The following is a 22,060-nucleotide window of genomic DNA, read 5'->3' as shown; positions in this document are numbered from 1 at the left end:
AGTCTTCTGGCTTCTCTCTCAGACTCCAACAAAGTGAGGATGTCACCCTCTCTCACTGGTCCTTTCACATTACGGATGATAGATCTGTTGCTGTCGTCCAAAAATTCCACACGGACCTGAAAGCATTAAGTCAGTCAGTGAAGGGAACCATTAGTACGTTACGACCGAAATTCAAAGCAGTGTCAGTGAGGAGCCCCTGTTCAGTTTGGTTTAGTTTTTTTTAGTAAGAGTTATGGCACCTACAACACAATAAGGTCATATAAGTGCTGAAGAATAGGAGCGTTACCAGAGAGTAACTTACAAAAAAAGTAAGGAGGAGAGATATAATATGGATGATAGGTGTTTGACAGGAAAGAAGGAGCAAACCACACCAGAGCACCCGCCAACCAGCCAGTAACCCATGTTCAAACAGGGAATTTTTTGCTGCACTGCCCAATATTTACAGTGCTTAGGAAGAAATACTGGCCCAAACTTAGGCAGAGACCCAAAACTATATGGAGGCCTGGAGGACCTGTGGTGAACTGCAGCCTTCGCACTAGAGACTGGGATGTCCACTGACACTTTCCGTCAGAGCGCGCAGCACTTATCTTATCCCCACAGACCAGGATACAGATGCGGTAATGTTATTTCACACCGCCACCGATCAGCGCCCAGCGGGGAAAAGGGACGGCTTCTTACCACTGCCCATCCGTGGGGGCATAGTGTTAAAGATGAACGAGAAGAAGTATGTTAGGAAGTCTCCCACAAATAAAATGACACCTCTTCTAATGACTAGGAAGCACAATACATATATTATACCACATACAGTATCACCCTGATAACACTAACCAGATATATGTCCTTTGTGTACATCAGTGAAGCAACAAGGCATAAAAAAAGCAAAAGTGAAAAAATTCTACTCTCTTGTGACACCTGTAAATTCATACAAATCACATGGAGAGAGATCTTTCTCACACCTTGGTCCATTTAAGTGGAACAGATTACTCATGGAACTAAGACAAACAAAAACACTTGATAGCTTCAAAAGACATCTAACGCATTTTCTGCCCATACAGGCCCATCCTTCACCAGCTTTTAGCGTTATTTTTTTTATTACAGTTGTTCTGTGCCTAAGTCTGAATGAAAATAGTCTGTGTGTGTGTGAGCATAAATATATTGCATGAAAAGAAGTAACATGAAGGGTTTTGAAAACGGGTATTCCAATATAATGCGCATTGAACTACTTTTTTTGGAAACGCGCTGTATAAATGTTATACATTATTATCATTAGACAAAATACAATAATTCTACACACTGGCAAACCCCTCTCTGGCATTAGCAAAAACAACCCAAGAGACTAAACCCTATCCGAACGTCGTGTTTTACTATCGTATCCATACGATGTGAGGAACTCCGTGCCACCCAGGGTTGGTGATTTTTTTTGATAAAAATATAAAAAAAATCGATTTTTTAAATTTAAATCAGATTTTAAAAATTTTAATCGGATTTTTTTTATTAAAAAAAAAAATGTCGACACAGTTTGGGATTTTTGGTGGCTAAAAGTATGTTCTTTTAGTGCAAAATGCATTGTCTTTATTTTAACTAATGATTAATTTAAGCAACTGCAATTTTAGAAAGCCTTAATCTGCTATATCAGTGATTTATGGCTACAGACAAAAAATGAAGAAAATGTCAGTCTAAAAGGAAGGGGGGTGGGGGGTAATTATGCAGAGATAAACTTGCATTTTATTTTTATGATTATATTAGTCTACTAAACCTTATATCCGTTTAAAATAAAACCAAGAAAAAGAATTCTGAAAGTTTAAATGTGTAAAAACTGAATACATTTTTTTGAAAAGTGATTTAAATCACTGATTTTTATTTTTAAATCAAATTGATTAAAATTTTTCAAAAAATCAACTGATTTAAATCAACCCAGCTCTGATTTCAATTATGGAAAAAAAAAGTAAATTGAATACTGTATTATTTTACAGTGAAAAGGGGGGAAATCAGACTTTTAAGCATGATTATATTAGTCTACTGAACCTTATATCTGTTTTATGAAACCAAGGAAAGGAATTCTGAATGTTGAAATGTGTAAAAACCGAATAAAAATAATTTTTAAAAAAGTGATTTAAATCACTGATTTTTATTTTTTTAAAATCAAGTTGATTTAAATAAAAAAAATCAACTGATTTAAATCAACCCAACCCTGGTGCCACCACTTTCCAAAGAGGAAAATTACCCATTAATCCGATCCGTACGCTTTGCATAGCAGTCTGCCAAAATGATTTTTTGAGAAATACTGAAAGTTTCAAAGTACTAGAAGTATTCTAAAATGTGAAGAAATACAACCCTGGGGGTACAAAATGACCCCAGGGCGCACAGATAGGGCAAAACATTTATCGTGGAATAGAGATTGATCTGGTCTGAGCAGAAAGAACTTTATACAAATGAAAATAGAACATTGGAAACAAAACCATTGCACACACCCACAGGTCCAACAACGCCCCCCCCCAAAAGCTACAAGAAAGTTGACGATCTTTTCAAATGCTCTTCTGCTAAATACAGATATGGGAAATCAAAGGCTCCATCACACTGGTGTTTGCTGAGGGTACAATTTTTATACTGCCGCAGCAGTCTCTCCCTAAACACATACTTTCCTCCAAGGATTATGATTTTATTAACTATTATAAAAAGTCAATTTATATGGGTTATACCGCCAGGTTTTGACAAAGTAAAGTGAACACGAGAATAGAACCATACAATACGCCCCCTCCTCCTGAGCTGTACGGTGCAAGGTCTGCCCAACCACCAGCATAAGTTTTAGTCATCAACAGAGAGAAGCAGATAGACCTACAGTGATGTAATGCATGCTTTTTAAAACTTTTAGTCAAGAGTTTTACGGCACTTGCTACACAATAAGATAATAAAAGTGCCGAAGATCAGAGGTGTTACAAGAGAGTAACAAACACAAAAAAGGATGGGAGATCAGGACGATAGATGTTTCATAGGAAAGAAGGAACAAACCACACTAGAGCACCCGCCAACTGCCCACCGAAGTAGTGTGTGGCAAGTGAACACAATACAATGTGTAATGCAGAACAGTTTAATTACCTGGAACCCCCGGACAAAATATCCTGTGGCGCCAGATATCAGCCGTATAACGTACAGGCTGGCGAATGCCTATAGGGCTTTTATTTAGTGAGGACTCACGCTTAAGTCTAAGCCACAGATTGAAGGGAGATAACTCATTCATTAATTCATCAAGTGACCGGTAAACAAGTTCCCCCGACATTGGGCATTTGGTGCTACATGTACTGAACAAATGATATGAAGACCTCGTTGTACCGCTAAGTTCACGCTCGTACCAAAGTAAGTAGTATAACGGGGTTTGACTCTAAATCGCCCCTTTGAAAGGTTGAAGGTCTCATCAGCAGTAAATGAAGGTATGGTCGTTGTTACAGATTCAATACACTTTAAGCTGATTAGTATAGTACAGAATGAGAGTTCTGACCTGTGTAGCCTGGCCCTGACTTCCTGTGCGGCCGAGGACTTTGGTGACCTGTGAACAAAACCAAACACACATTTCAGACCTCAACAATAGTAAAAATAACAGATTCAGAGAAAAGAATTCCACAAAAAAGATATAATCGGCAGATTTCATGGTGAGGCTCAAAGGACCTTATTTTTGACTGCAGATCACATATATGAATGAAAAGAACTGTCGCAAGTCAATTATTTAGAAAAATTTTTCCCAATCTAAATGGAAAAAATCAAATTACGACACCCCTCCCCCAAATAGCCTACCTTTTTTTTATTTACCTGTAACACCCCCCCCCCCCCCCCCCCCCCCCACCCGAGCGTGAAAATTACTATGTAATCTTCATTCAGGCTTTTAGCATTATCCTCTATAGATGGTAAGAACCGTGTCAAATATTTCAAAACTAATAATTTGCCTAAAGCCAATATTTGTGTAAAGGTAGTGTTAATTGCCACCGAGTGACGCGGTGAAAATTGATGCCAGCGTCAATTGCCATCGAGTAAATTGGAGCTTTTTTGTGTTGGTGAGTAGATCTAGCCTATGTGTGCTCAGTGTTCTGCGTTTGTGAACTTCTGCTTACGCACGCCCCTCTGTCCGTGTGTATGTCTCTCGTCTCCCTAACCCCCGATTTATGTTCCCTGGTATATAAGTATAAGCGTATTTCTGGTTGAGTTTGTGGGCCTTTGCGGTCTACTTCTAGAATCGTCTGTGTTGGTACTACACAGAAGCGTAGGCTAGCCTACGTCTCACTCAAAACTCGCCAAGTTGGAAGTTGGTAGCTCTATGTGTTCGTCAAATGAAATTAGAGAAGAAATTGACCCACTTAGACATGAACAGCTCGAAAGGATAGCCAGGAAACAAGACTTCCATTTTACTGTACAACATCCTTCAAATGAGCTTGAATTTATGCAAAATTATATTACCTGATAAAATAAGTCTATAGATATAGTTAATACCATTGTGCTGGTAAAAAGAACAATTTGAGTGCAAACCAATCAGAAATCGACCTATACTATTTCCTTTCGAACCCCGGAATGGGTGTAAATACTCGTTTTGACTTATATCAAATTATGAGAGGAGATCAGATCTTATAACTTATTCATGCTTTTGTAAAACATTATGAATAGAAGATTAAAGATACTGCCATTTTTGATTTGTCAATGTGCATTTGACAAGATAGCCTTATTTTTGGTTCAAAACAAAGGGCAAAGCTATACTACGCTAGGCCTAGACAGAAAATGGAATGGAGTTCCACAGAGGGCACACCTAAACCTAACCCCAATCCTAACTCTCGTATAGTTTGCTCAGTGATTTTGTCCCGGTAAGCGCCAAACACATGCAACCAAACGTAGAATGAGGCAAACTATTTTTAGGGAAGGCCGTCATCTTGTGTGACGTCAGACTTTAGTTTTAGTAAGAGTTTCACGGCACTTGCAACACAAAATGTGCATGTAAGTGCTGAAGATTAGAGGTGTTACAAGAGAGTAACAAACACAAAATAGAAGGAAAGATAACGACGATAGATGCGTGATAGGACAGAAGGAGCAAACCACACCAGAGCACCCGCCAACCACCCACGACGCCGGACTGTGGGACACCCCTCCCATAATGTGACCAATCTAAATACAGCCAACCGCATGGCACCAAAGGTTCCCCACTACAAGATCTTTGATGGCACGACCATTTTCCAGGAATACCGGTTAAGTGATATGATGCGGTGCTCTGATGCTGCTGCTGCTTATATATCTTCTGCGCATTGTTTATCGGGCCCGGGGGGCGACCTGCTGACGTCTTTACGGTAATTTTCGCCACTTTACAGTCTTTGCGTTTACCGTGTTTCAATTTCAAGCATCAGAGTTCTTACTGTACTGAGCATCAACGATCTAAGCGACCTTCAATTATGTCCAAGTGTGTAATTTTACCGTGCGAAACCGATACGGATAATTTTTTAAATTTTCTAGACAATTTCAAATCTAACTGTAAAATATCAAATTATGGGTAAAAACAGGGGGGCATGCCCCCCTGGAACCCCCCGATTGGTCCAAAGCATGTCTATCTCGGTTAAAAACAATCAAATATTTCAAAAACTATTAATTTGCGACAGAAATGAAGTTGATATTCGACAGAAATGAAGTTGATATTCGTGTTCAGCGCATCAATATTTAGATCTAGAAGAAAATAAACAACTGGTAGCTGAGTGTGAGACGGGAGGGAAAGTAAAAAAATACCCTATAATAACACGGTGAACGCACACCGGGTGAGAATAGCCAAAAGACTCGGCCTTTTTTCGGTAGTTCCCACCCCGCAATTTTATTCACGGGTTTGGGCCACAAGAGTATAATGTTTTGCAGTTGTTAGGTTTGATATCTTAGCTCACCGCGAATCAAACGTATAGATCTAGATCTAGATGTAGGTCAGGCTCAAATAAGGGGGGTGGGAACTACCAAAAAAGCACCAAAGTTGAAAGACTCGGGGTGAGAATAGAGGTGGCCTATTTTCAATTTGATTACCATTTGTCTTGGGGAAATGTAGCAATGCCAATCGCCCGCTGCGCCTTGTGCCGGAAATCGGCCTCCGCGCGAGGGGTATTTTTTGGGCCGCTCGGAATCAGAAGTGACTCTCTTCTAAGTTTAATTACGGGAAAACTCCTGGACGAAAATAAATGAAACTCGGCAACCAACCAGAGGAAAGGTTAAACTAACGACATGCCAGCGTACAATCCCGAACGATTACTAGAACCGGAGATATTGCCGTGTTTGTGAGAATTTCCTCTGCGGTTCGAAAACTAAGCGGAGCTGCGGGTTGATCGCCGACCACACAAGCGCCCCACATGTCTTCTTTATTGCTGTAAAATTTCAGATCTCTGCGTTTAGTAGATTTTCCGTACCAACTTAAAATTACCACCCACCCATTGATAAAACACTAGATCTAGAAACTTAATCGCGCATTCCAAACGCGAAGTGCCGGCATGCAAGAGGCGCGTGATCGCTAGGCGGCATGTGATTGGCTGCCTATAACCAAATGAGTCACCGATGACTACATCGCGGGTTTTCCCGATAGCGCTTTACTGAGTTTTAGAAGGGGTGATCGCGTCGCGGTAAAAACAATGTCACGCAATTCAACAAATTTCACGCAAATATCAGTCTTTAAGATCCAAAGTAATGAAGACAACGAAAAAGTGATAGCAGAACTAGATTTGGCACTAAAAATCACATGGAGATGCCAAGTTTCATTCATATGCTCCAATTCATTACTGACTTATGAACAGTTTTTCCTCAAAATACATCAAAACATGTCCCACATTTTGGCGATTTTTTCCTATATGAAGGTCCTCCAACATTTTGCAAACAAAAATCCCAATAACTTTTTTATTTATCGATGGATTTTTAAAATTTAAAAACCACAGTTCTTAGAATTTACTCTAGTTTCATTTAAGCCCATTTTTAAGCAAATCGGATGAAAATTTAATTTTCCATTGTCATTGCTAGGAAATGGCTCTGGTTCTGAGTGACGAATGGTTAAAATCTCAACCAGTTAGATTTAGTAGACATCCAGACTTACCTTGTAGCATCCAAAAAGGTTAAAAAGGTTACCGTTAAAAAAGTAAAGTCACTACACTAATCAATCTACGAGTGGACAGTCTTCCTGTGAACAACTAAACTAAATCTAAGCCTTGCAAGGAGCAAGGCATGGGCGATGACATTATAAACATAACGTGTTACAATAACATCAAAACAAATGAGCATCTCCCGTCATACAACACATGCATACAAACCTTTGCGAGCTTTACTGGTTGAAGTTTGTCCATTTTAAATGATTCTTTTGTGAATTTTCACAAATTACTGTCAGACACGACTAAAAGCGTGTGGTTGCTTTCAGCGGAAGTAAGAAAAGGAAGAAAAATCTATTAAAATTATGGAGTAGCCAACCTCATGAGGCATTTCTTCTGAACCGAATTAAATTGACTTCTCTTCCCTTACAAAATTTTTTTTGCACAAAGAATCATGTTGATACAACATTATGTTTTTGTTTTGCAAAATAGAGAAAACAGAGCATTGCTTTTGTATGAAGAAAAAGATTTATTTCTAACATTATAGTTTGAACTGTATCTTTTTTCCTTGGATCAAGTTTTTGTAAAAGGGAACACAATAACAATGCTGATCAATTTATATTAACTAAAGTACCATGTTTCTTTATACTTAAAAAAATAAATCTTTAAGATCATGTAAAATTCAAAGTACAAAATTTTGTTAAAACAAACTTGTTTAACACCGATTCCATGCGGTCCATACTCGAATCACAGCCATAGCAGTACCGCACTTGTTTAAAGATGGCTGCGAAGCCGAATTTCAGGGACGTTACTCCACTTCTTTCTCGACTTAGAAACTGGCTTTTGAGTGTAAGTCATCGTTCCATCTTTTAACAGTGGCAGTTGTCTAAACAGCATAAACTTTAAAAAATTATTTGCAATAATGCTGTTTATTTGTCTCATTCGTTCCTACTTTCGTTTTCTAGCAAATAAGTTGGCGACCACTTTTTGCTTTCATTTGACCTCTGCCTCACTCTAGATTCTAGATTTCTAGATCTAGAAATCTACTTCTACACTGCTGGATACTAGACTATTCTAGACTCTAGGCCTACTAAAAATAACTTTTTTATTGGTCTCATTCTTCTTTCTAGGTAGAGTTTTGTCCTCTTTGTTGCATACTTAGTTTAGTTTTGAAGTATGAGTATGGCTGTGGTCAGGCTAGTCGCCTTCAGCCGTTCGTTGCTTTCATTGCTTGTTCCTTCCTGCTCATTGTTTTCACACTCTGTTATCTGTAGGTTGGTGCTCATGGATCTGGCAGTTTGAAACCAATCTAGAATCTAGGTTCATGGAGAATTTATGTGCCTTCCAGACCATGTCAATCTTATTCTTGAAAGCTTTCAAGGATGGTGCAGACACCACATTTTCCGGTAGGGAATTCCAAGCGTTAACTGTGCGTACACTGAAGAAGTTTTGGCGGACTGCTGTTTTCACACGTTTTTTTTTTCAATTTTAGGCTGTGTCCCCTAGTGTAGATCCCACGGTAAAATGTCTCCTGTTACGTTGTAAATTCCTGTTAGATACTTCTTGTAGCATTCAATCATGTCGCCTCTAGCTTTCCGATAGTACAGCGATGACAGATCCAATTTTCTGAGACGATCGCAGTAAGCAAGGTGCTGTAGTTCAGGAATTAGTTTGGTGGCCTGACGTTGCACTTTTTCAAGTTGTTCTTCATCACTTAATCCTTTAAGTCTGGGGTGCCAGACTACATTTCCATACTCTAGATAAGGACGAATGATTGATTTTTGTACAGAGTAGAAAGGGACACTTTGTCCAGCATTGTGAAACCTCTCCGGATCAGTGCGAGAAGATTGTTAGCTTTGTTGACTTGGATACGGACTTGTTTACTGAATTTTAGTCAGATCACTATCAATATTCATACATGAGCAATTGCCAAAACGTGAGACTCTCTTGAGACTCAGTGGTGCAAAAAAAATTTTCTTACCAATTTGACTCTCTTTTCTGTCAGTCACAGATTGACATTTAGTGCTCATATTCCTAGAGTATCAGAGCAAGGAGATGTAGGGTTTTGGAGATATGGGTCTATTGGTTTGGCAACTACTGTATTTCTTGTATGTATTTTGTAACAGTGATGACAAAAACAGATAAGCAGCAAGGCAAATTATAGACTTTAAATTCCATTTGTTTAGTAAACAAACACTTTGTACACTATGAACTCCATTCATAATGGTAATATGAATGGCAAGCTTTGTAACAATGACGCAGTGCACAGAACATGTCATCATTGTTATGTACAAGAAAGGATACACATTGGACATTATCATTGACAACACATCACAATAGTGAAAGGCTGTACAAATACAGTTATCAAAGCCTCAGTACCAGAAAAACACATGTGTAAAACAATTTTTTAACTAATATGAGGCAAAAGCACAAAATCAATGGAGCTGACTTGTACATAACAGTGATGACAAACATGACTTGTACGTAACAATGATGACACAATGTACAGGAAAAGACAAAAGTCTTGCCTCCAGAGATAAAAGCGCACTTTAAGAATTAAAAAAAACCCAGGAGAGGTTTCTTTTGCTTTGAAACAGATACCAGGTCATATCAAAGACAGTGGACGATCACAATTATGTTGCTAATTATGACAAACAATACTCGTACATAACAGTGATGACAAAACATACTGGGAAAAGGTAAAATCATGCCTACAAAGAACAAATTTGCACCAAGAGATACACAAATCAATAAAGGCGTATTTTGCTTCTAAATGAATCTTGCATATGAAATATATGTTGAAAACTTATTGATATTAGCAATTATGAAAAATATTACTTGTACATAACAATGATGACACAATGTATTGGAAAAAGGTATATCATACCAACAAAGAACAAATGTGTATTTTTGAGTTAGACAGATAAACAAGGACATGTTTGTTTATTTGTTTGAGTAAAGAGAGCACACATTACTTTTAAAATGTTTGCTCTTAGGACAATGTAATTTCTTGTACGTTAGTCAGTCTTGTACGGCTGCATGACGACACCCCAAACGTCATCACTGAGCACAAAAGCTAAATCTATAACCACAGAAATGATCCATCTCTCGAAGTTTGTTCACACATCACACTCTTGTTCCAGGAATCCAGTGTAAACACCGCAATTTCACTAAAATATTCAACAGAGTAGCCTAAAAACAACGCAAAACAGCCCAGTACGTCACATTCAACTCAAAATTCTTATGCGTCACCGGACGCTGAAGGCAATGACTACTTTCGTTTTTCTGTTTCCCCCGTTGCTTCCGTTGTTCTGGGGACGCGGGTAAGGGGAAGTCACTCAAGAAAACAATTATATCCGGGCACTTTTGATGACTAGTTCAAAACAAAAGTGGGCGAAATTCGGACTTCCGGCACGTCGCAAGTTGACGACAATAACGGCGAATGTTAAACAGCCGACCGAAATCGTAGATCTAGGAACCCGATGTTCCTTTCGTGCATCGCGGCTTTTGAAGTACTGGATAAACGACGATAGGCAAAGAGATTTAACCAGCTACGGTGATTCTACTGAAAAATAATGGTGTTTTCTGAAACACCTAGTCCGTGACGACATGACAGACGCACAAGTAATCCGAATTGTTCGTCTATTTGCAAACAAATGAACCGATTTCTTGAGCAAGTTAACCTTTCTCAATGACAAATAACATAGGATCAAAGCACACGTAAAAAAAAACCCACCGAAAAATACTACATTTTTTACATTCTTGGAAGTTTGCATTGGTGTGCTCAAAATGACACTCCAGGAATCACTAAAAAACGAACATTTTTGGCACAAAATTTACAAACTCAAGATTGTAAAGCTGACAAGGGGTCTGAAACTGCTAATGCAGGTTCTACATCCTATATTTGACGTGTGTATAAGTTTTGGAGGAATAAATACTAATGCATCACATTTTATGCACACTATTGTGAGATGTGTGTGTTTTTCCCCACGTTTTGGCAATGGCTCACATAGGTCTTTTTCTAGTGACACAGATTCTAGAGTGATGCGTTCACCTTTGGATGTCATCTTGTACTCACAGGGGTTTCTATTTTTCCCAATGTGCATAACCTTGCATTTTTCTGCATTAAACCTTAATTGCCACGCATCAGACCAGAGCTGAAATCTGTTTAAGTCATCCTGGAGGTTGTCCGAATAGTCGGGCACTTCAGCAAAATTCTTCGTATCATCCGCGAACAGAAAAGTAGCAGAGAGGATATTTTCAGGGGGATCATTGACAAAGCATACAAAGAAACGGACCTAGCACACTTCCCTGAGGGATTCCAGACTGCACATGCTCCCAGGATGACTCCTCTCCAGTTACAACCACACACTGTTGCCTATCAGTCAAGAAGTCCCTTATCCAAGCGTGAATCTGTCCCTCAATTCCATAGCCTTCCAGTTTTGTCAACAAACGTTCGTGTGGGACTGTATCGAAGGCCTTAGCAAAGTCTAGATAAATGGTGTCGACACAGCCATCTGCCTCAATGATTGAAGTCCATAGGTCGAGCACCGCCAATAGGTTAAAAATACTTGAAAAAAATTATTTTTATTATTTGATACAATTTTGCCAAACTAGAATCTAAAAATCAGTGGCCAAAAATGCCAAAAACATTATGTTTTAGAATAGAATTTAGATTTTGGGCCTACAACTACAACATGAGTAAAACTTTAAAAATTAGAAAGAAATGAATGTGTTGTAGTTTCAGAAAAATATAACTTTGCAAAGATAGTCAGGTTGTCTAATCCGTCACTTTCATTCCTTGCCTTGCTGTTTGGCTCTAGTAGTTAGATTCTATATAAGGCAGCGGCTATTCGGACTCTAGTCTGAATATCCTCCCATGGCTATTCGGACTCAAACTCCAATGGCAGGCGTTATTTGCAACGCCGCATTCTGAATAGCTCCCGTGCTATTTGAAACGCCGCGTTCTGAATAGCTCCCATGCTAATTGAAACACCAGTACTAGAATCTAGATCTAGTAGCCATCATTTCTACATAATAATATTGTAGTTCTGCCTGAATTGTGGAAACTTTCTCAGTTTCTTGATAAACCTCCTAGGATTTGACTCCTTTTTTATGACTTTGTCTTATTCCGATAATTAATATTGGGTAGATATTAGATCTAGATCTAGATTAGATCTAACGATTGTTTCTGACTTTGTTTGCTCAAAAGTAGACTAGATCTAGAAGTAGTCTTGTTTATCTCTCATCATAAAATCGTTTAGTTTGAGCAAGTAAGTCGAATGACGCTTGGATAACAATAACAAGACGGTGCAACTCGGTATAAGCAGTATTTCATGTCCTCAGTGTCGTCATACAATAGATTTACCTAAAAATATTATCTTTAACTTTAAGTTAGAGTACAAAATATTGCTGCCAAAATAATTACTAAAAAACTAAAGCATGATCATGTGACTCCTATTTTAAAAGCATTACACTGGCTCCCAGTGAAAGAGCGTGTATCATATATAAAATATGTTTAACTTGCTACAAGTGCTTAAATGATTTATCACCGGACTATCTAAAACAGCTTTTAACACCCTATGTGCCTCCTAGAACGCTCAGATCATCAAGTGACAAAACAACCCTTGTTAAGCCTAAAATAAATTACAAATCATATGGCCAACGCTCTTTTTCATATTTTGCCCCACTTGTTTGGAATAGGCTTCCAAAAACTATCAGAGAAGCAGAAAATCTAGAAATTTTTAAGAAGAAACTAAAATCATTTCATTTTCATCATATTTCGATTAGACAGAATGCATCCAAGCTGTAGATCGTTGTGAGTTTGTATGTGCGTAATATGTGCATATGTACGTATGTGTGTATGTGAGTATCTATGTGTGTGTGGTGCGTGCATGAGTGAATATGTGTTTGCATGAGTATGTAACACTATGTGCCTTTAAAATTGATTTGTAAATCCATTATATTTATCATGTTAAGCGCATAGAGCATTGCATAAGTGGATATGCGCTATATAAATGCAATCCATTATTATTATTATTAAGTTAGGCCTAGAGAAAGTATACAGAAGGTGTCTACGTTCTCTAAGTCTAACAGTGCTTCCAAGCGTGGCATCGAATCCCGGTCCTGGAAAGGTTTTTTTTTTCTTCTCCTGAGCTTAAAATATAAAAAAAATGATTAGACTCCCAGACTAAGGAAAGCCACTATGGAAAAAAAGGAAAAGTATAGGCTATATACTAAGGCCTGGGCCCTACTTTGTATAGAGGTCCTCTTGGGAACAAAACCAATTTGTGCATGCTTCACCACTACATAAAAAAACTACAGAGCAACAAGTTATAATTATGGGAAGAATTTGTTTGTCAGTCGAGAAGAGGACCAAAAAAAAAAAAAATTCATATGACCGGGCCGGGATCGAAACCACGCTCAGAAAATGATGGATTGGCTTCAAACGGAGACGCACTGTCTCTTCGGCCATCAGAACTTCCAACAACAAATGGTAGATTAAGCTTCATATTAATACACGCCGTTTTATTTAGCAACGCGGCGTTGCAAATAGGCACTTTCAACTCCAATGCGTGTACCTGATGTGAAGCGGACAGGCGATATTATTACGAAGTGGCTAGCCGTACGGCTAGACTGCCAATCTTGCCGTACTTAGATCTAGGTTTGGCCTTGCTGATTCAAACCTGTTGGGTACACAGGTCTCATTAGATCTAGATCTAGTAATTATTTAGGTTTAAAATACATGCAAGTCTGTAAGGCACCTTTGGGTCTGAAATACAAAGACTTTAGGCATTGCAAACTAAAAATTTCTTTTATTATTCAGCCATCATTATTTTGAAGTATGGCTAGTCTGCCAGTCTAGCCGTACTTATCTTAGGACCTATTAACATAAGAAAACAAGTCTCATTATGTAATTATTCAGGTTTGAAATACATGCACTGTCTGTAAGGCACCTGGTATGTCTCAAATACAAATACTTTAGGTACTGCAAACTAAAAATCTATTTACAATTCAGTAGACCTATTTTTTTGGGTCAGTCTAGCCATAATATAAGTATGGCTAGCCCAGCTGTCTTGCCGTACTTAAGTACAGCTAGCCTAGCAGTCTACCTGTCATTAAGTACAGCTAGCCTCTTCCATATTATTATGACCTTGGCCTTCCTCGTGTTCTACGTTATGACCAAAATTTTCTATACAAATTAAGAAATATAAGATCTAGTGACGTCAATAGTGAACAACAGTTGCAAAATGTGAAATACTACACTACAAAGGCAAACAGGGAAACGGCAATCTGAGCTCAAAGCAGTGAAAAAAAATTGAAAATGAAAGTTTCAGAACAACAAAGGAGATAAGTCTAATTCGCTTTATTTGATGAGAAAGACACAATCATTGATCAATTGGAAGTCCAGTTAGAAATTAAGAAGAGAAAAGTTAAAACCCTTCCAACGGGAAGAAAAGTCAGTCATTAAAAATAACGCGCATTGGAGTTTGAGTCCGAATAGCCACGGCAGGCTGTTCAGACTCGAGTCCGAATAGCCATTTCGGTTCTATAATTCTACATCGGATTAATGTGAATTGCGCCTACAACTCCTGCTACGTTTTCATCAATATCTGATTCATCATTTGCTTTTTCTGGCTTAAATCCATCGTGATCGTTGTTTGCTTGTTCTGTCATTATTGTGTTGCTTTTTTTTACTGGTTGACACACCTTCGGAGTGTGGAGATCTGCAGTTGTACCTTTATCGGCTCTAGTAGAACTACTAGCACAAACAATTTTGTTTTGGTTTTAAGCAGTAGAAGAAACATTGCAATTAGTATATATATATATAATATATATATATATCAGTTTACACCTCGGTGTGATCCTGTGTGGGGCAAACATTGTACCGTTTCAACGAGTTTTACAATGCTTGTGATCACATTCACATTCACGAGAGTGGCTGATCTTTGACCCGGCGGGCGGTTCAATGACCTTGCCTTAACTTTCCACTCTTAGTTGATCGTCTGTCCCCGCCCTGAGTTTTTGTTCCATAAATTATGATCTGAAATGCGGGATCTTAGTCGAATGTGGACCTTCAGAGCCTTTTGTACAGTAAATATTTTATTTTCTTAGAACAGTGGGATCGTAAGCGGTTTGGATCTTAGGTGGAGACTACTGTATAACTAAAAAATTTTAGTGTCCCACCAATTTTAGTATGTGACGTGTGCTACACTGTTGATACTTTGAAATGATTTAAGATTTTTTTTCGGATAAATGTCAGAAGATTTGAAATGCTTGAAATGAAAATGGTACGAGATGCTTCAGGTTCACTCACATTTTCATGAAGTTTTTTTTGTTGTTTTTTTCAGCACGATGAGTTAAAAACTACTCACCGGTATGAAGGTTTCATTGGAAAGAGGTTTGTGTTTATTATTATTGTTTTGTTGTACCGTTGTTTAGAACGACTGAAATATGAGAGAGTATTTCATTTCCTGATTTTTCATGTGGTTGAGTACTTTACCAAACTTCTTTAGAATCCTTTATTAAAGTTTAGAGAATTTTTCATGTAACACTTGAGAAAATGAAGAAAGTTGTGATGTTTGATAAGAGTACAATGGAGGATTTGAAATAACGGTGTACAACATAAACATTTGTGATTAGTTATATCTTTAATAGTTTTGAATGAGCATAATGGCTGGCTTACTCGATTGTTGTGTAGTCTTTGGAACCATCTCTTGGAGGAGAAACGTGATGTACACTTCCACTCTTTAGCTTAATTTTTGTTCCCTTGATTATTGATTCTTATTTTAATGTGTGCTGTGAATAGGTCCGCTGAAATACTTTTAACCCTTCCAGCCCCATGTGCGTATATTTTCAGCAGCGCTTGTACCTCCCACTGCCCCATGAACATATATTCTCAGTTTTGGGGGGTACCGAATTTGCGCATTTTTCCAAATTAGTAAACCTAATTAAATTTTAATTTTCATAACATTTGTTCATTTACCTTTAGAAATTGTTATATGTTATTATGTAAACCTTAGTACAAAGATACTACATCACTTTTTAGAATGCATTCCTCTTTTTCTGGACTTACTGCTGTATTGGCTGGGACTGGGGTTAGGGAGTGCATAAAAATGGCTGGGGCTGGAAGAGCTATGTTATAACTTTGTATTGACTTCACTTTCTTTAAGTGTTTACTGCAAAAATATCCACTTTTAACACTATTTCTAGTTTTGTACATATCTGGTGTTGTTGTGTATAAGTATTTTAAAAATGATTATTCACTCAAATAGCAGTAGCTTGCTTCTAAATTGCTATTGAATTCTTGTTTCTTGTTTTCTGAAAATAGCAACAGTTTGTTTCACTAGAAACGATTGTTTGTATTGCCAGGACACAGCCTCTTCCCAACCTCCCTCCTGGCGTCTCCCACAAGCTGAGTAACAACTACTACCTGACTCGTGACGGCCGGCGGGAGGTGGCGCCACCTGCTGCTGTCTTTGACGCCTCCAAGAACCTTTTGGAAGCAGGGTGAGGAGGCTTCAAGTGTACTTGTTTGTTTGTTCATTTGTCGCTCTGGTGTCATACCGAGTTAAACAAAGATGGGAAGGTGAATGAATTCGTTGATGGTTCATCAGGCTGATCTGTCTTTAGATTCTCTGTTGACAGTTGGGACACTCATAACGATGATGCTCTTTGGAAGGGTGGCTGGAGGGTGCCAGCAGTAGGTCCTACCTTGTTAATTTTCCTCTTTTTCCTCTGTCTACCTTGTCTTGCTCTTTTCCAGCACTACATTACATGACTGTATTTGTACTGATTGGTTTATTATAGCGTAGGAATGGTATAATAAATTTATATAAATATATATGTCACTGCTCCTCCTGTATACTGTTTTTTGAACTCATTGTGCGATTTATCTTTTTTTTTTTTTTTTTGGCCATTGGCTGCTGTGTGGATCGTCATTCATTTATCATCTCTGCTTGTAATGGGTCTTGACTGTCTGACAGTTTGTTTCCTGATCTGTTTCTTGTAGTTTATGCCAGGTCAATATAATATTAGTACCAAAAGGAAGTACAGTCCAACTTGCTTTAACTCTTTAAACCCCTTCGGATGCTGGGAACGTCCGGCGGTAATAACCCTGTTCCCCATCGGACGCTGGCAGCGTCCGATACTAGTGACAACATTTTCATTTTATTTAGAGCTAGTTTTTGATGGTTTTTCGGAACTATTCTCGAAGCAAGTTTTTAGTAATGACTAAGCATTTGTTTCCGCCGTTTAGAAGTTGGAGGCAAACTTTTGGGGTTATAATGAGACATAGTGCACCAGGTTTAGATGACTGGAAAAAACTCCGGGAAACGGTGGAAAAAACACCAGATTTAAAGAGTTAATGGGAACCCTTGTAAGACGTAGCAATTGTAACAACTACAGAGGCATTACACTCCTGTCCATACCTGGGAAAGTCTTCAACAGGATACTCCTGGAGAGAATCAAGCTGGCAACAGATTAGAAGCTTTGAGGAAACCAGGCAGGATTCCGCAAGAACCGATCATGTGTGGACCAGATCGCTACTCTGCGTATCATTGTTGAGCAATCGCTTGAATGGAACTCACCATTCGTTGTCAACTGCATTGACTATGAAAAGGCGTTTGACAGCGTGGACAGGGAAACTCTGTGGAAACTCATGCGGAATTTTGGAATACCTGAGAAAATCGTCAAGCTTGTGAAGGCCACCTATGATGGAACAAACTGCCAAGTCTTCCACGAAGGACAACTCTCAGAACCATTCCAGGTACAGACAGGAGTGCGACAAGGATGCTTGCTCTCTCCTTTCCTCTTCATACTGGCAATTGACTGGGTCATGAAAGAAGCCACCAGAGGCAAACGTAATGGAATACAATGGATCCCTTGGCAGCAGCTGGATGACTTAGACTTCACCGATGACCTTGCACTGCTCTCTCACACACATGCTCAGATGCAAGAAAAGACCAAGGAACTCAACAGCCTATCAAGGAGTGTTGGCCTACGTATACATCCAGGCAAGTGAAAAGTAGTGAAGCTAGGAAAAGTTTCAAGCCCTGCTGTGACAGTGGAAGATAAGATAAGATACATCTTTATTGTCCAGATCCTGGCACATTGGTTTGGTGTTCCACCACGTGTACACACACACACACAAACACACACACACACGCACACATGTGCACACACATGTACACACAAGTAGGCTTACAATCACATGCATAATATAAATGAGCAGCAATATAAACAATAATAATCGTAAGCTAGATACACACTCAATGTTATTTTGATGCATGCTCTAAGGTCGTAAGTATACTTATACAAGATGGTTAAGATGGAAGCATTTTGATAGATGATGGTAAAAATGACCTTCTGTATCTTTCTTTGTTACAGATCAGAAGCCTAGGTCTTTTACTTCTGACTGATGTTTTTATTTGAGGGAACAAGGGATGTTTGTTGTCTAAAAAGATGGAATTAATTTTCTTTGTGCAAGCTGTTATGTACAATTCATCCAAGTAGGGGAATGAAGATGTTGAAATTTTACATGCTTTCCTTATTAGTCGATTTAATTTTTCTTTATCTTGTTGTCTTGTGTTCCCGGCCCATGCTGTTGTACAAAATTTGATCATACTTTCTATGGTTGAATGGTAGAACATGGACATCAATGTTTTATCAACTTTAAGATACTTTAGCTTCCTTAGAAAAAATAGTCCTTTGTTCACTTTTTTATGCAGGAGAGAAGTGTGGACACGCCAGTTGAGTTTGTTGTCTATTGTAACACCCAAATACTTATAGTCTGACACTTGCTCGATGTTTTCACATTTAATTTCGAGTGGCTGCAGAGGCAGTTTCTTTATTCAAAAATCAACGACAAGTTCTTTTGTTTTTTTCACATTTAAAAGCAGCTTATGGTTTTCACACCATTCAGAAAAGTTAAGTACAAATTTCCGGTAAGCGGTTTCGTTATGGTCAGCCTGAATTAGCCCAATTATAGTTGAATCATGTGCAAATTTTATCATCTTGATGTTACTGTTGTTTATGTGGCAATCGTTCGTGTATAGTGTGAATAAAACTGGTGACAAAACACATCCTTGAGGGCCCCTGTATTTGTTGAAATGTATGTCGATGAAGAATGTTTTAATTTTACATACTGGGTTCGGTTGGTAAGAAAATTGCCTATCCATGATATTAAATTGTCGTTAACACCTGTGTTTTCTAATTTCTTTAAAAGGATAGTATTAAAGGCTGACGAAAAATCAACAAACAGGATCCTACAGTATGTTTTAGGCTTGTCGAAGTGTCTATATATGTTGTCAAGAAATAGTAAAATGGCGTCTTCCACACTTCTCACGTGACGATATGCAAATTGTAGAGGGTCCTGGATGGGGTTCTATGTACGTTCGTAGTCTTTTTAGCACAATTTTTTCTAGACATTTTGTAACTACCGATGTTAAGGCTATTGGCCTCAGGTCATTCATTTCAGTAATTTTTTCTTTCTTTGGAAGGGGGACGATTTCAGAACATTTCCAAATAATGGGAATAGCATGTGTCAACAACGACTGGTTGATAATATAGGTGTAAATAAAACTAAGTTGTGTTGAACACATTTTCAGAATTTTGGGTTGCGCACCGTCTGGACCACACGCCTTTCTCACATTCACACGTCCAAACACACATCTAACCTCACGTTCTTCAACAACAACAGCATTATTTTCATTTGTATCGGTGTTCACACATGGCAAGTCACACAGACTGCCTTTGTCAAAACGGGAGAAAAGGGCATTTAGTTAATTTGCATACTCTTCGTTGTCAACACATATGTTTGTTGGTTTATTTCTGTAGCCCACTATGGTCTTAAGCCCAGTCCATGTTTCTTGAGAGTTATTTGAACGAAACAGATCTTCCAGTTTCTTTTTATATTTTTGTTTTTCAACCCAGATTACTTTCTTAATAGCTTTGTCTATGACTTTAAGTAAGACACTCCCCTGGAAGAAGTGGACTCCTTTACCTACCTTGAAAGTGTCATCGATGGTAAAGGTGGAACCGAGGCAGATGTTAAAGCAAGAACTGCCAAGGCAAGGTCAGCCTTCAAGCAATTATCAAAAGTCTGGAAAGCAAGCAACATCTCACTGCGCACCAAGATTCGACTCTTTAACTTAAGTCTGTGCTCCTCTACGGCTGCGAAACTTGGAAGACAACGAAGACAGTACTGAATAAAGTCCAGACTTTCATCAACAGATGTATGGGGAGTATTCTAAGAATTAAGTGGCAGGATAGAATAAGAAATGAAGAGCTGTGGGAAAGGACAGGACAAAAGGATATAGAAGTAGAAATAGGACTAAGAAAGTGGCAATGGATGGGACACACCTTAAGAAAGCCCAGCGGAAACATCACAAGACAGTCACTGCAGTGGAACCCACAAGGAGCACGAGGCAGGGGTAGGCCACGAGAAACATGGAGGAGATGCGTGGAAAGGGACATGAGAGAAATGAAGCTCACTTGGAACGAGCTTGGAAGGATAGCTCAGGACAGAGATAAATGGAAGGAGCTTGTATGTGGCAAAGACAGGGGTGAAAGGCATTGATGATGATGTAAGACGTAAACCTGTCATATCAAGGTGTGAAGTTAGTTTGACGAATGCCTGCTGCCCTGATCGTACGGCTAGCTGAGAAAAAGAGTTTGTTGAATCGTTGTTATATGCATAGGAGGGGTGCTCATTGGTTTGGTGGGGCTATTAGTGGAAGAAACTCTTCAGTAGGCTTCTCTGGTGCCCTATATCATAGGCTTCTATCGAGCTGTATTCTGTAGGTTTCTCTAGTGCCCTATATCATAGGCTTCTATCGAGCTGTATTCTGTAGGTTTCTCTAGTGCCCTATATCATAAGCTTCTATTGAGCTGTATTTTGTAGGTTTCTCTAGTGCCCTATATCATTGGCTTCTATCGAGCTGTATTCTGTAGGTTTCTCTAAAACGTATGCTTAAGGCTTCTTCAGAGCTTTCTACAGTAGATTTTTCTACAGTTTTGTTCTACAGGCTTCTCCTAAGCTTTATTCTGTGAGCTTGTCTAGAGCTTTATTTCAGTTGGTTTTTCTACAGTTTTGTTCTACAGGCTTCTCCTAAGCTTTATTCTGTGATTTTGTCTAGAGCTTTATTCTGTGAGCTTGTCTAGAGCTTTATTCTGTGATCTTGTCTAGAGCTTTATTCTGTGAACTTGTCTAGAGCTTTATTCTGTGATCTTGTCTAGAGCTTTAGTATGTGATCTTGTCTAGAGCTTTATTTCAGTAGGGTTGGTCAGAGTATAGCTTTGTTCTGAACATTTCTCGAGAGTTTCTCACGTGCTGTCTGTGTTCATGCATCATCCCCAGGGAATCGTCCGGCCCCAAAAAGCCAGCCTTGCCCGGGTTTTCGTACAACTGGCAGACGGGCAGATTAGAAGATGGAGTCAAGAAGTGATCAGAAAGTGATGTCTGTGGGTCCGTATAGAGGCTAGTACCAGTGTTATGTGTTGCTGCCTTGAGTAGCCAATAGTGTGTACATAAAACTAAATAGAATGATGGATTTTGTCTGCTTCTCAAAGAGAGAAAGCGAATAAATTTTAGAAAAACAATGCTACTGTTTTGTTTGTTTTTTTCTTGGGAAATGTTTTGTGAGGGTGTTCTTTTTGTTTAGAACTCATTTTGGAATGGAACCGTGCCCACTGAGTTCATGTTTTTGTTCGTTGTCTCTTGTCCATAAACCTCATTGGCTGATGTGGTGCAGTTGGCTACCAACTAGGTTTGATTCTTTGGTAGGTCTGAATTTTGTTTTGTTTCCTACGTCATTTCCTCTCATTCTGGTGTTTAGAGTGGGTGGTTGGCGGGTGCTCTGGTGTGGTTAGCTCCTTCTTTCCTATAAAAAATCTATTGTCTCTATCTCCCCTCCTTCTTTGTTGTGTTTGTTACTCTCTTGTAACACCTCAATCTTCGGCATTTATATGACCTTATTGTGTTGCAA

At 38.7% G+C, this 22,060-nt stretch overlaps 1 protein-coding gene across 1 annotated transcript; it reads left to right on the top strand.

The window, feature by feature from the left end:
- Positions 1-7,813: 7,813 nt before the first annotated feature.
- Positions 7,814-21,674, top strand: LOC101848459 (NADH dehydrogenase [ubiquinone] 1 alpha subcomplex subunit 7). Its single transcript, XM_005105929.3, has 4 exons — positions 7,814-7,922; positions 15,425-15,474; positions 16,446-16,583; positions 21,433-21,674. Exons 1-4 carry the CDS (start codon positions 7,854-7,856, stop codon positions 21,518-21,520), a joined length of 345 nt encoding a protein of 114 aa, XP_005105986.1. The 5' UTR covers positions 7,814-7,853; the 3' UTR covers positions 21,521-21,674.
- The last annotated feature ends 386 nt before the right edge of the window (positions 21,675-22,060 follow it).

The sequence above is a fragment of the Aplysia californica genome, unplaced genomic scaffold (genome assembly GCF_000002075.1).
Source record: "Aplysia californica isolate F4 #8 unplaced genomic scaffold, AplCal3.0 scaffold00501, whole genome shotgun sequence".
NCBI lineage: Eukaryota > Metazoa > Mollusca > Gastropoda > Aplysiida > Aplysiidae > Aplysia > Aplysia californica.
This window is presented reverse-complemented; position numbering and strand designations above follow the sequence as displayed.

Bases quoted from the DNA above. Each gene is read 5' to 3' on its own strand.
- LOC101848459 (XM_005105929.3), top strand. From the start codon at position 7,854: ATGGCTGCGAAGCCGAATTTCAGGGACGTTACTCCACTTCTTTCTCGA. The intron at 15,475-16,445 runs GTTTGTGTTTAT...TTGTATTGCCAG, and splicing joins GAAGGTTTCATTGGAAAGAG to GACACAGCCTCTTCCCAACC. The intron at 16,584-21,432 runs GTGAGGAGGCTT...CATCATCCCCAG, and splicing joins AAGAACCTTTTGGAAGCAGG to GGAATCGTCCGGCCCCAAAA.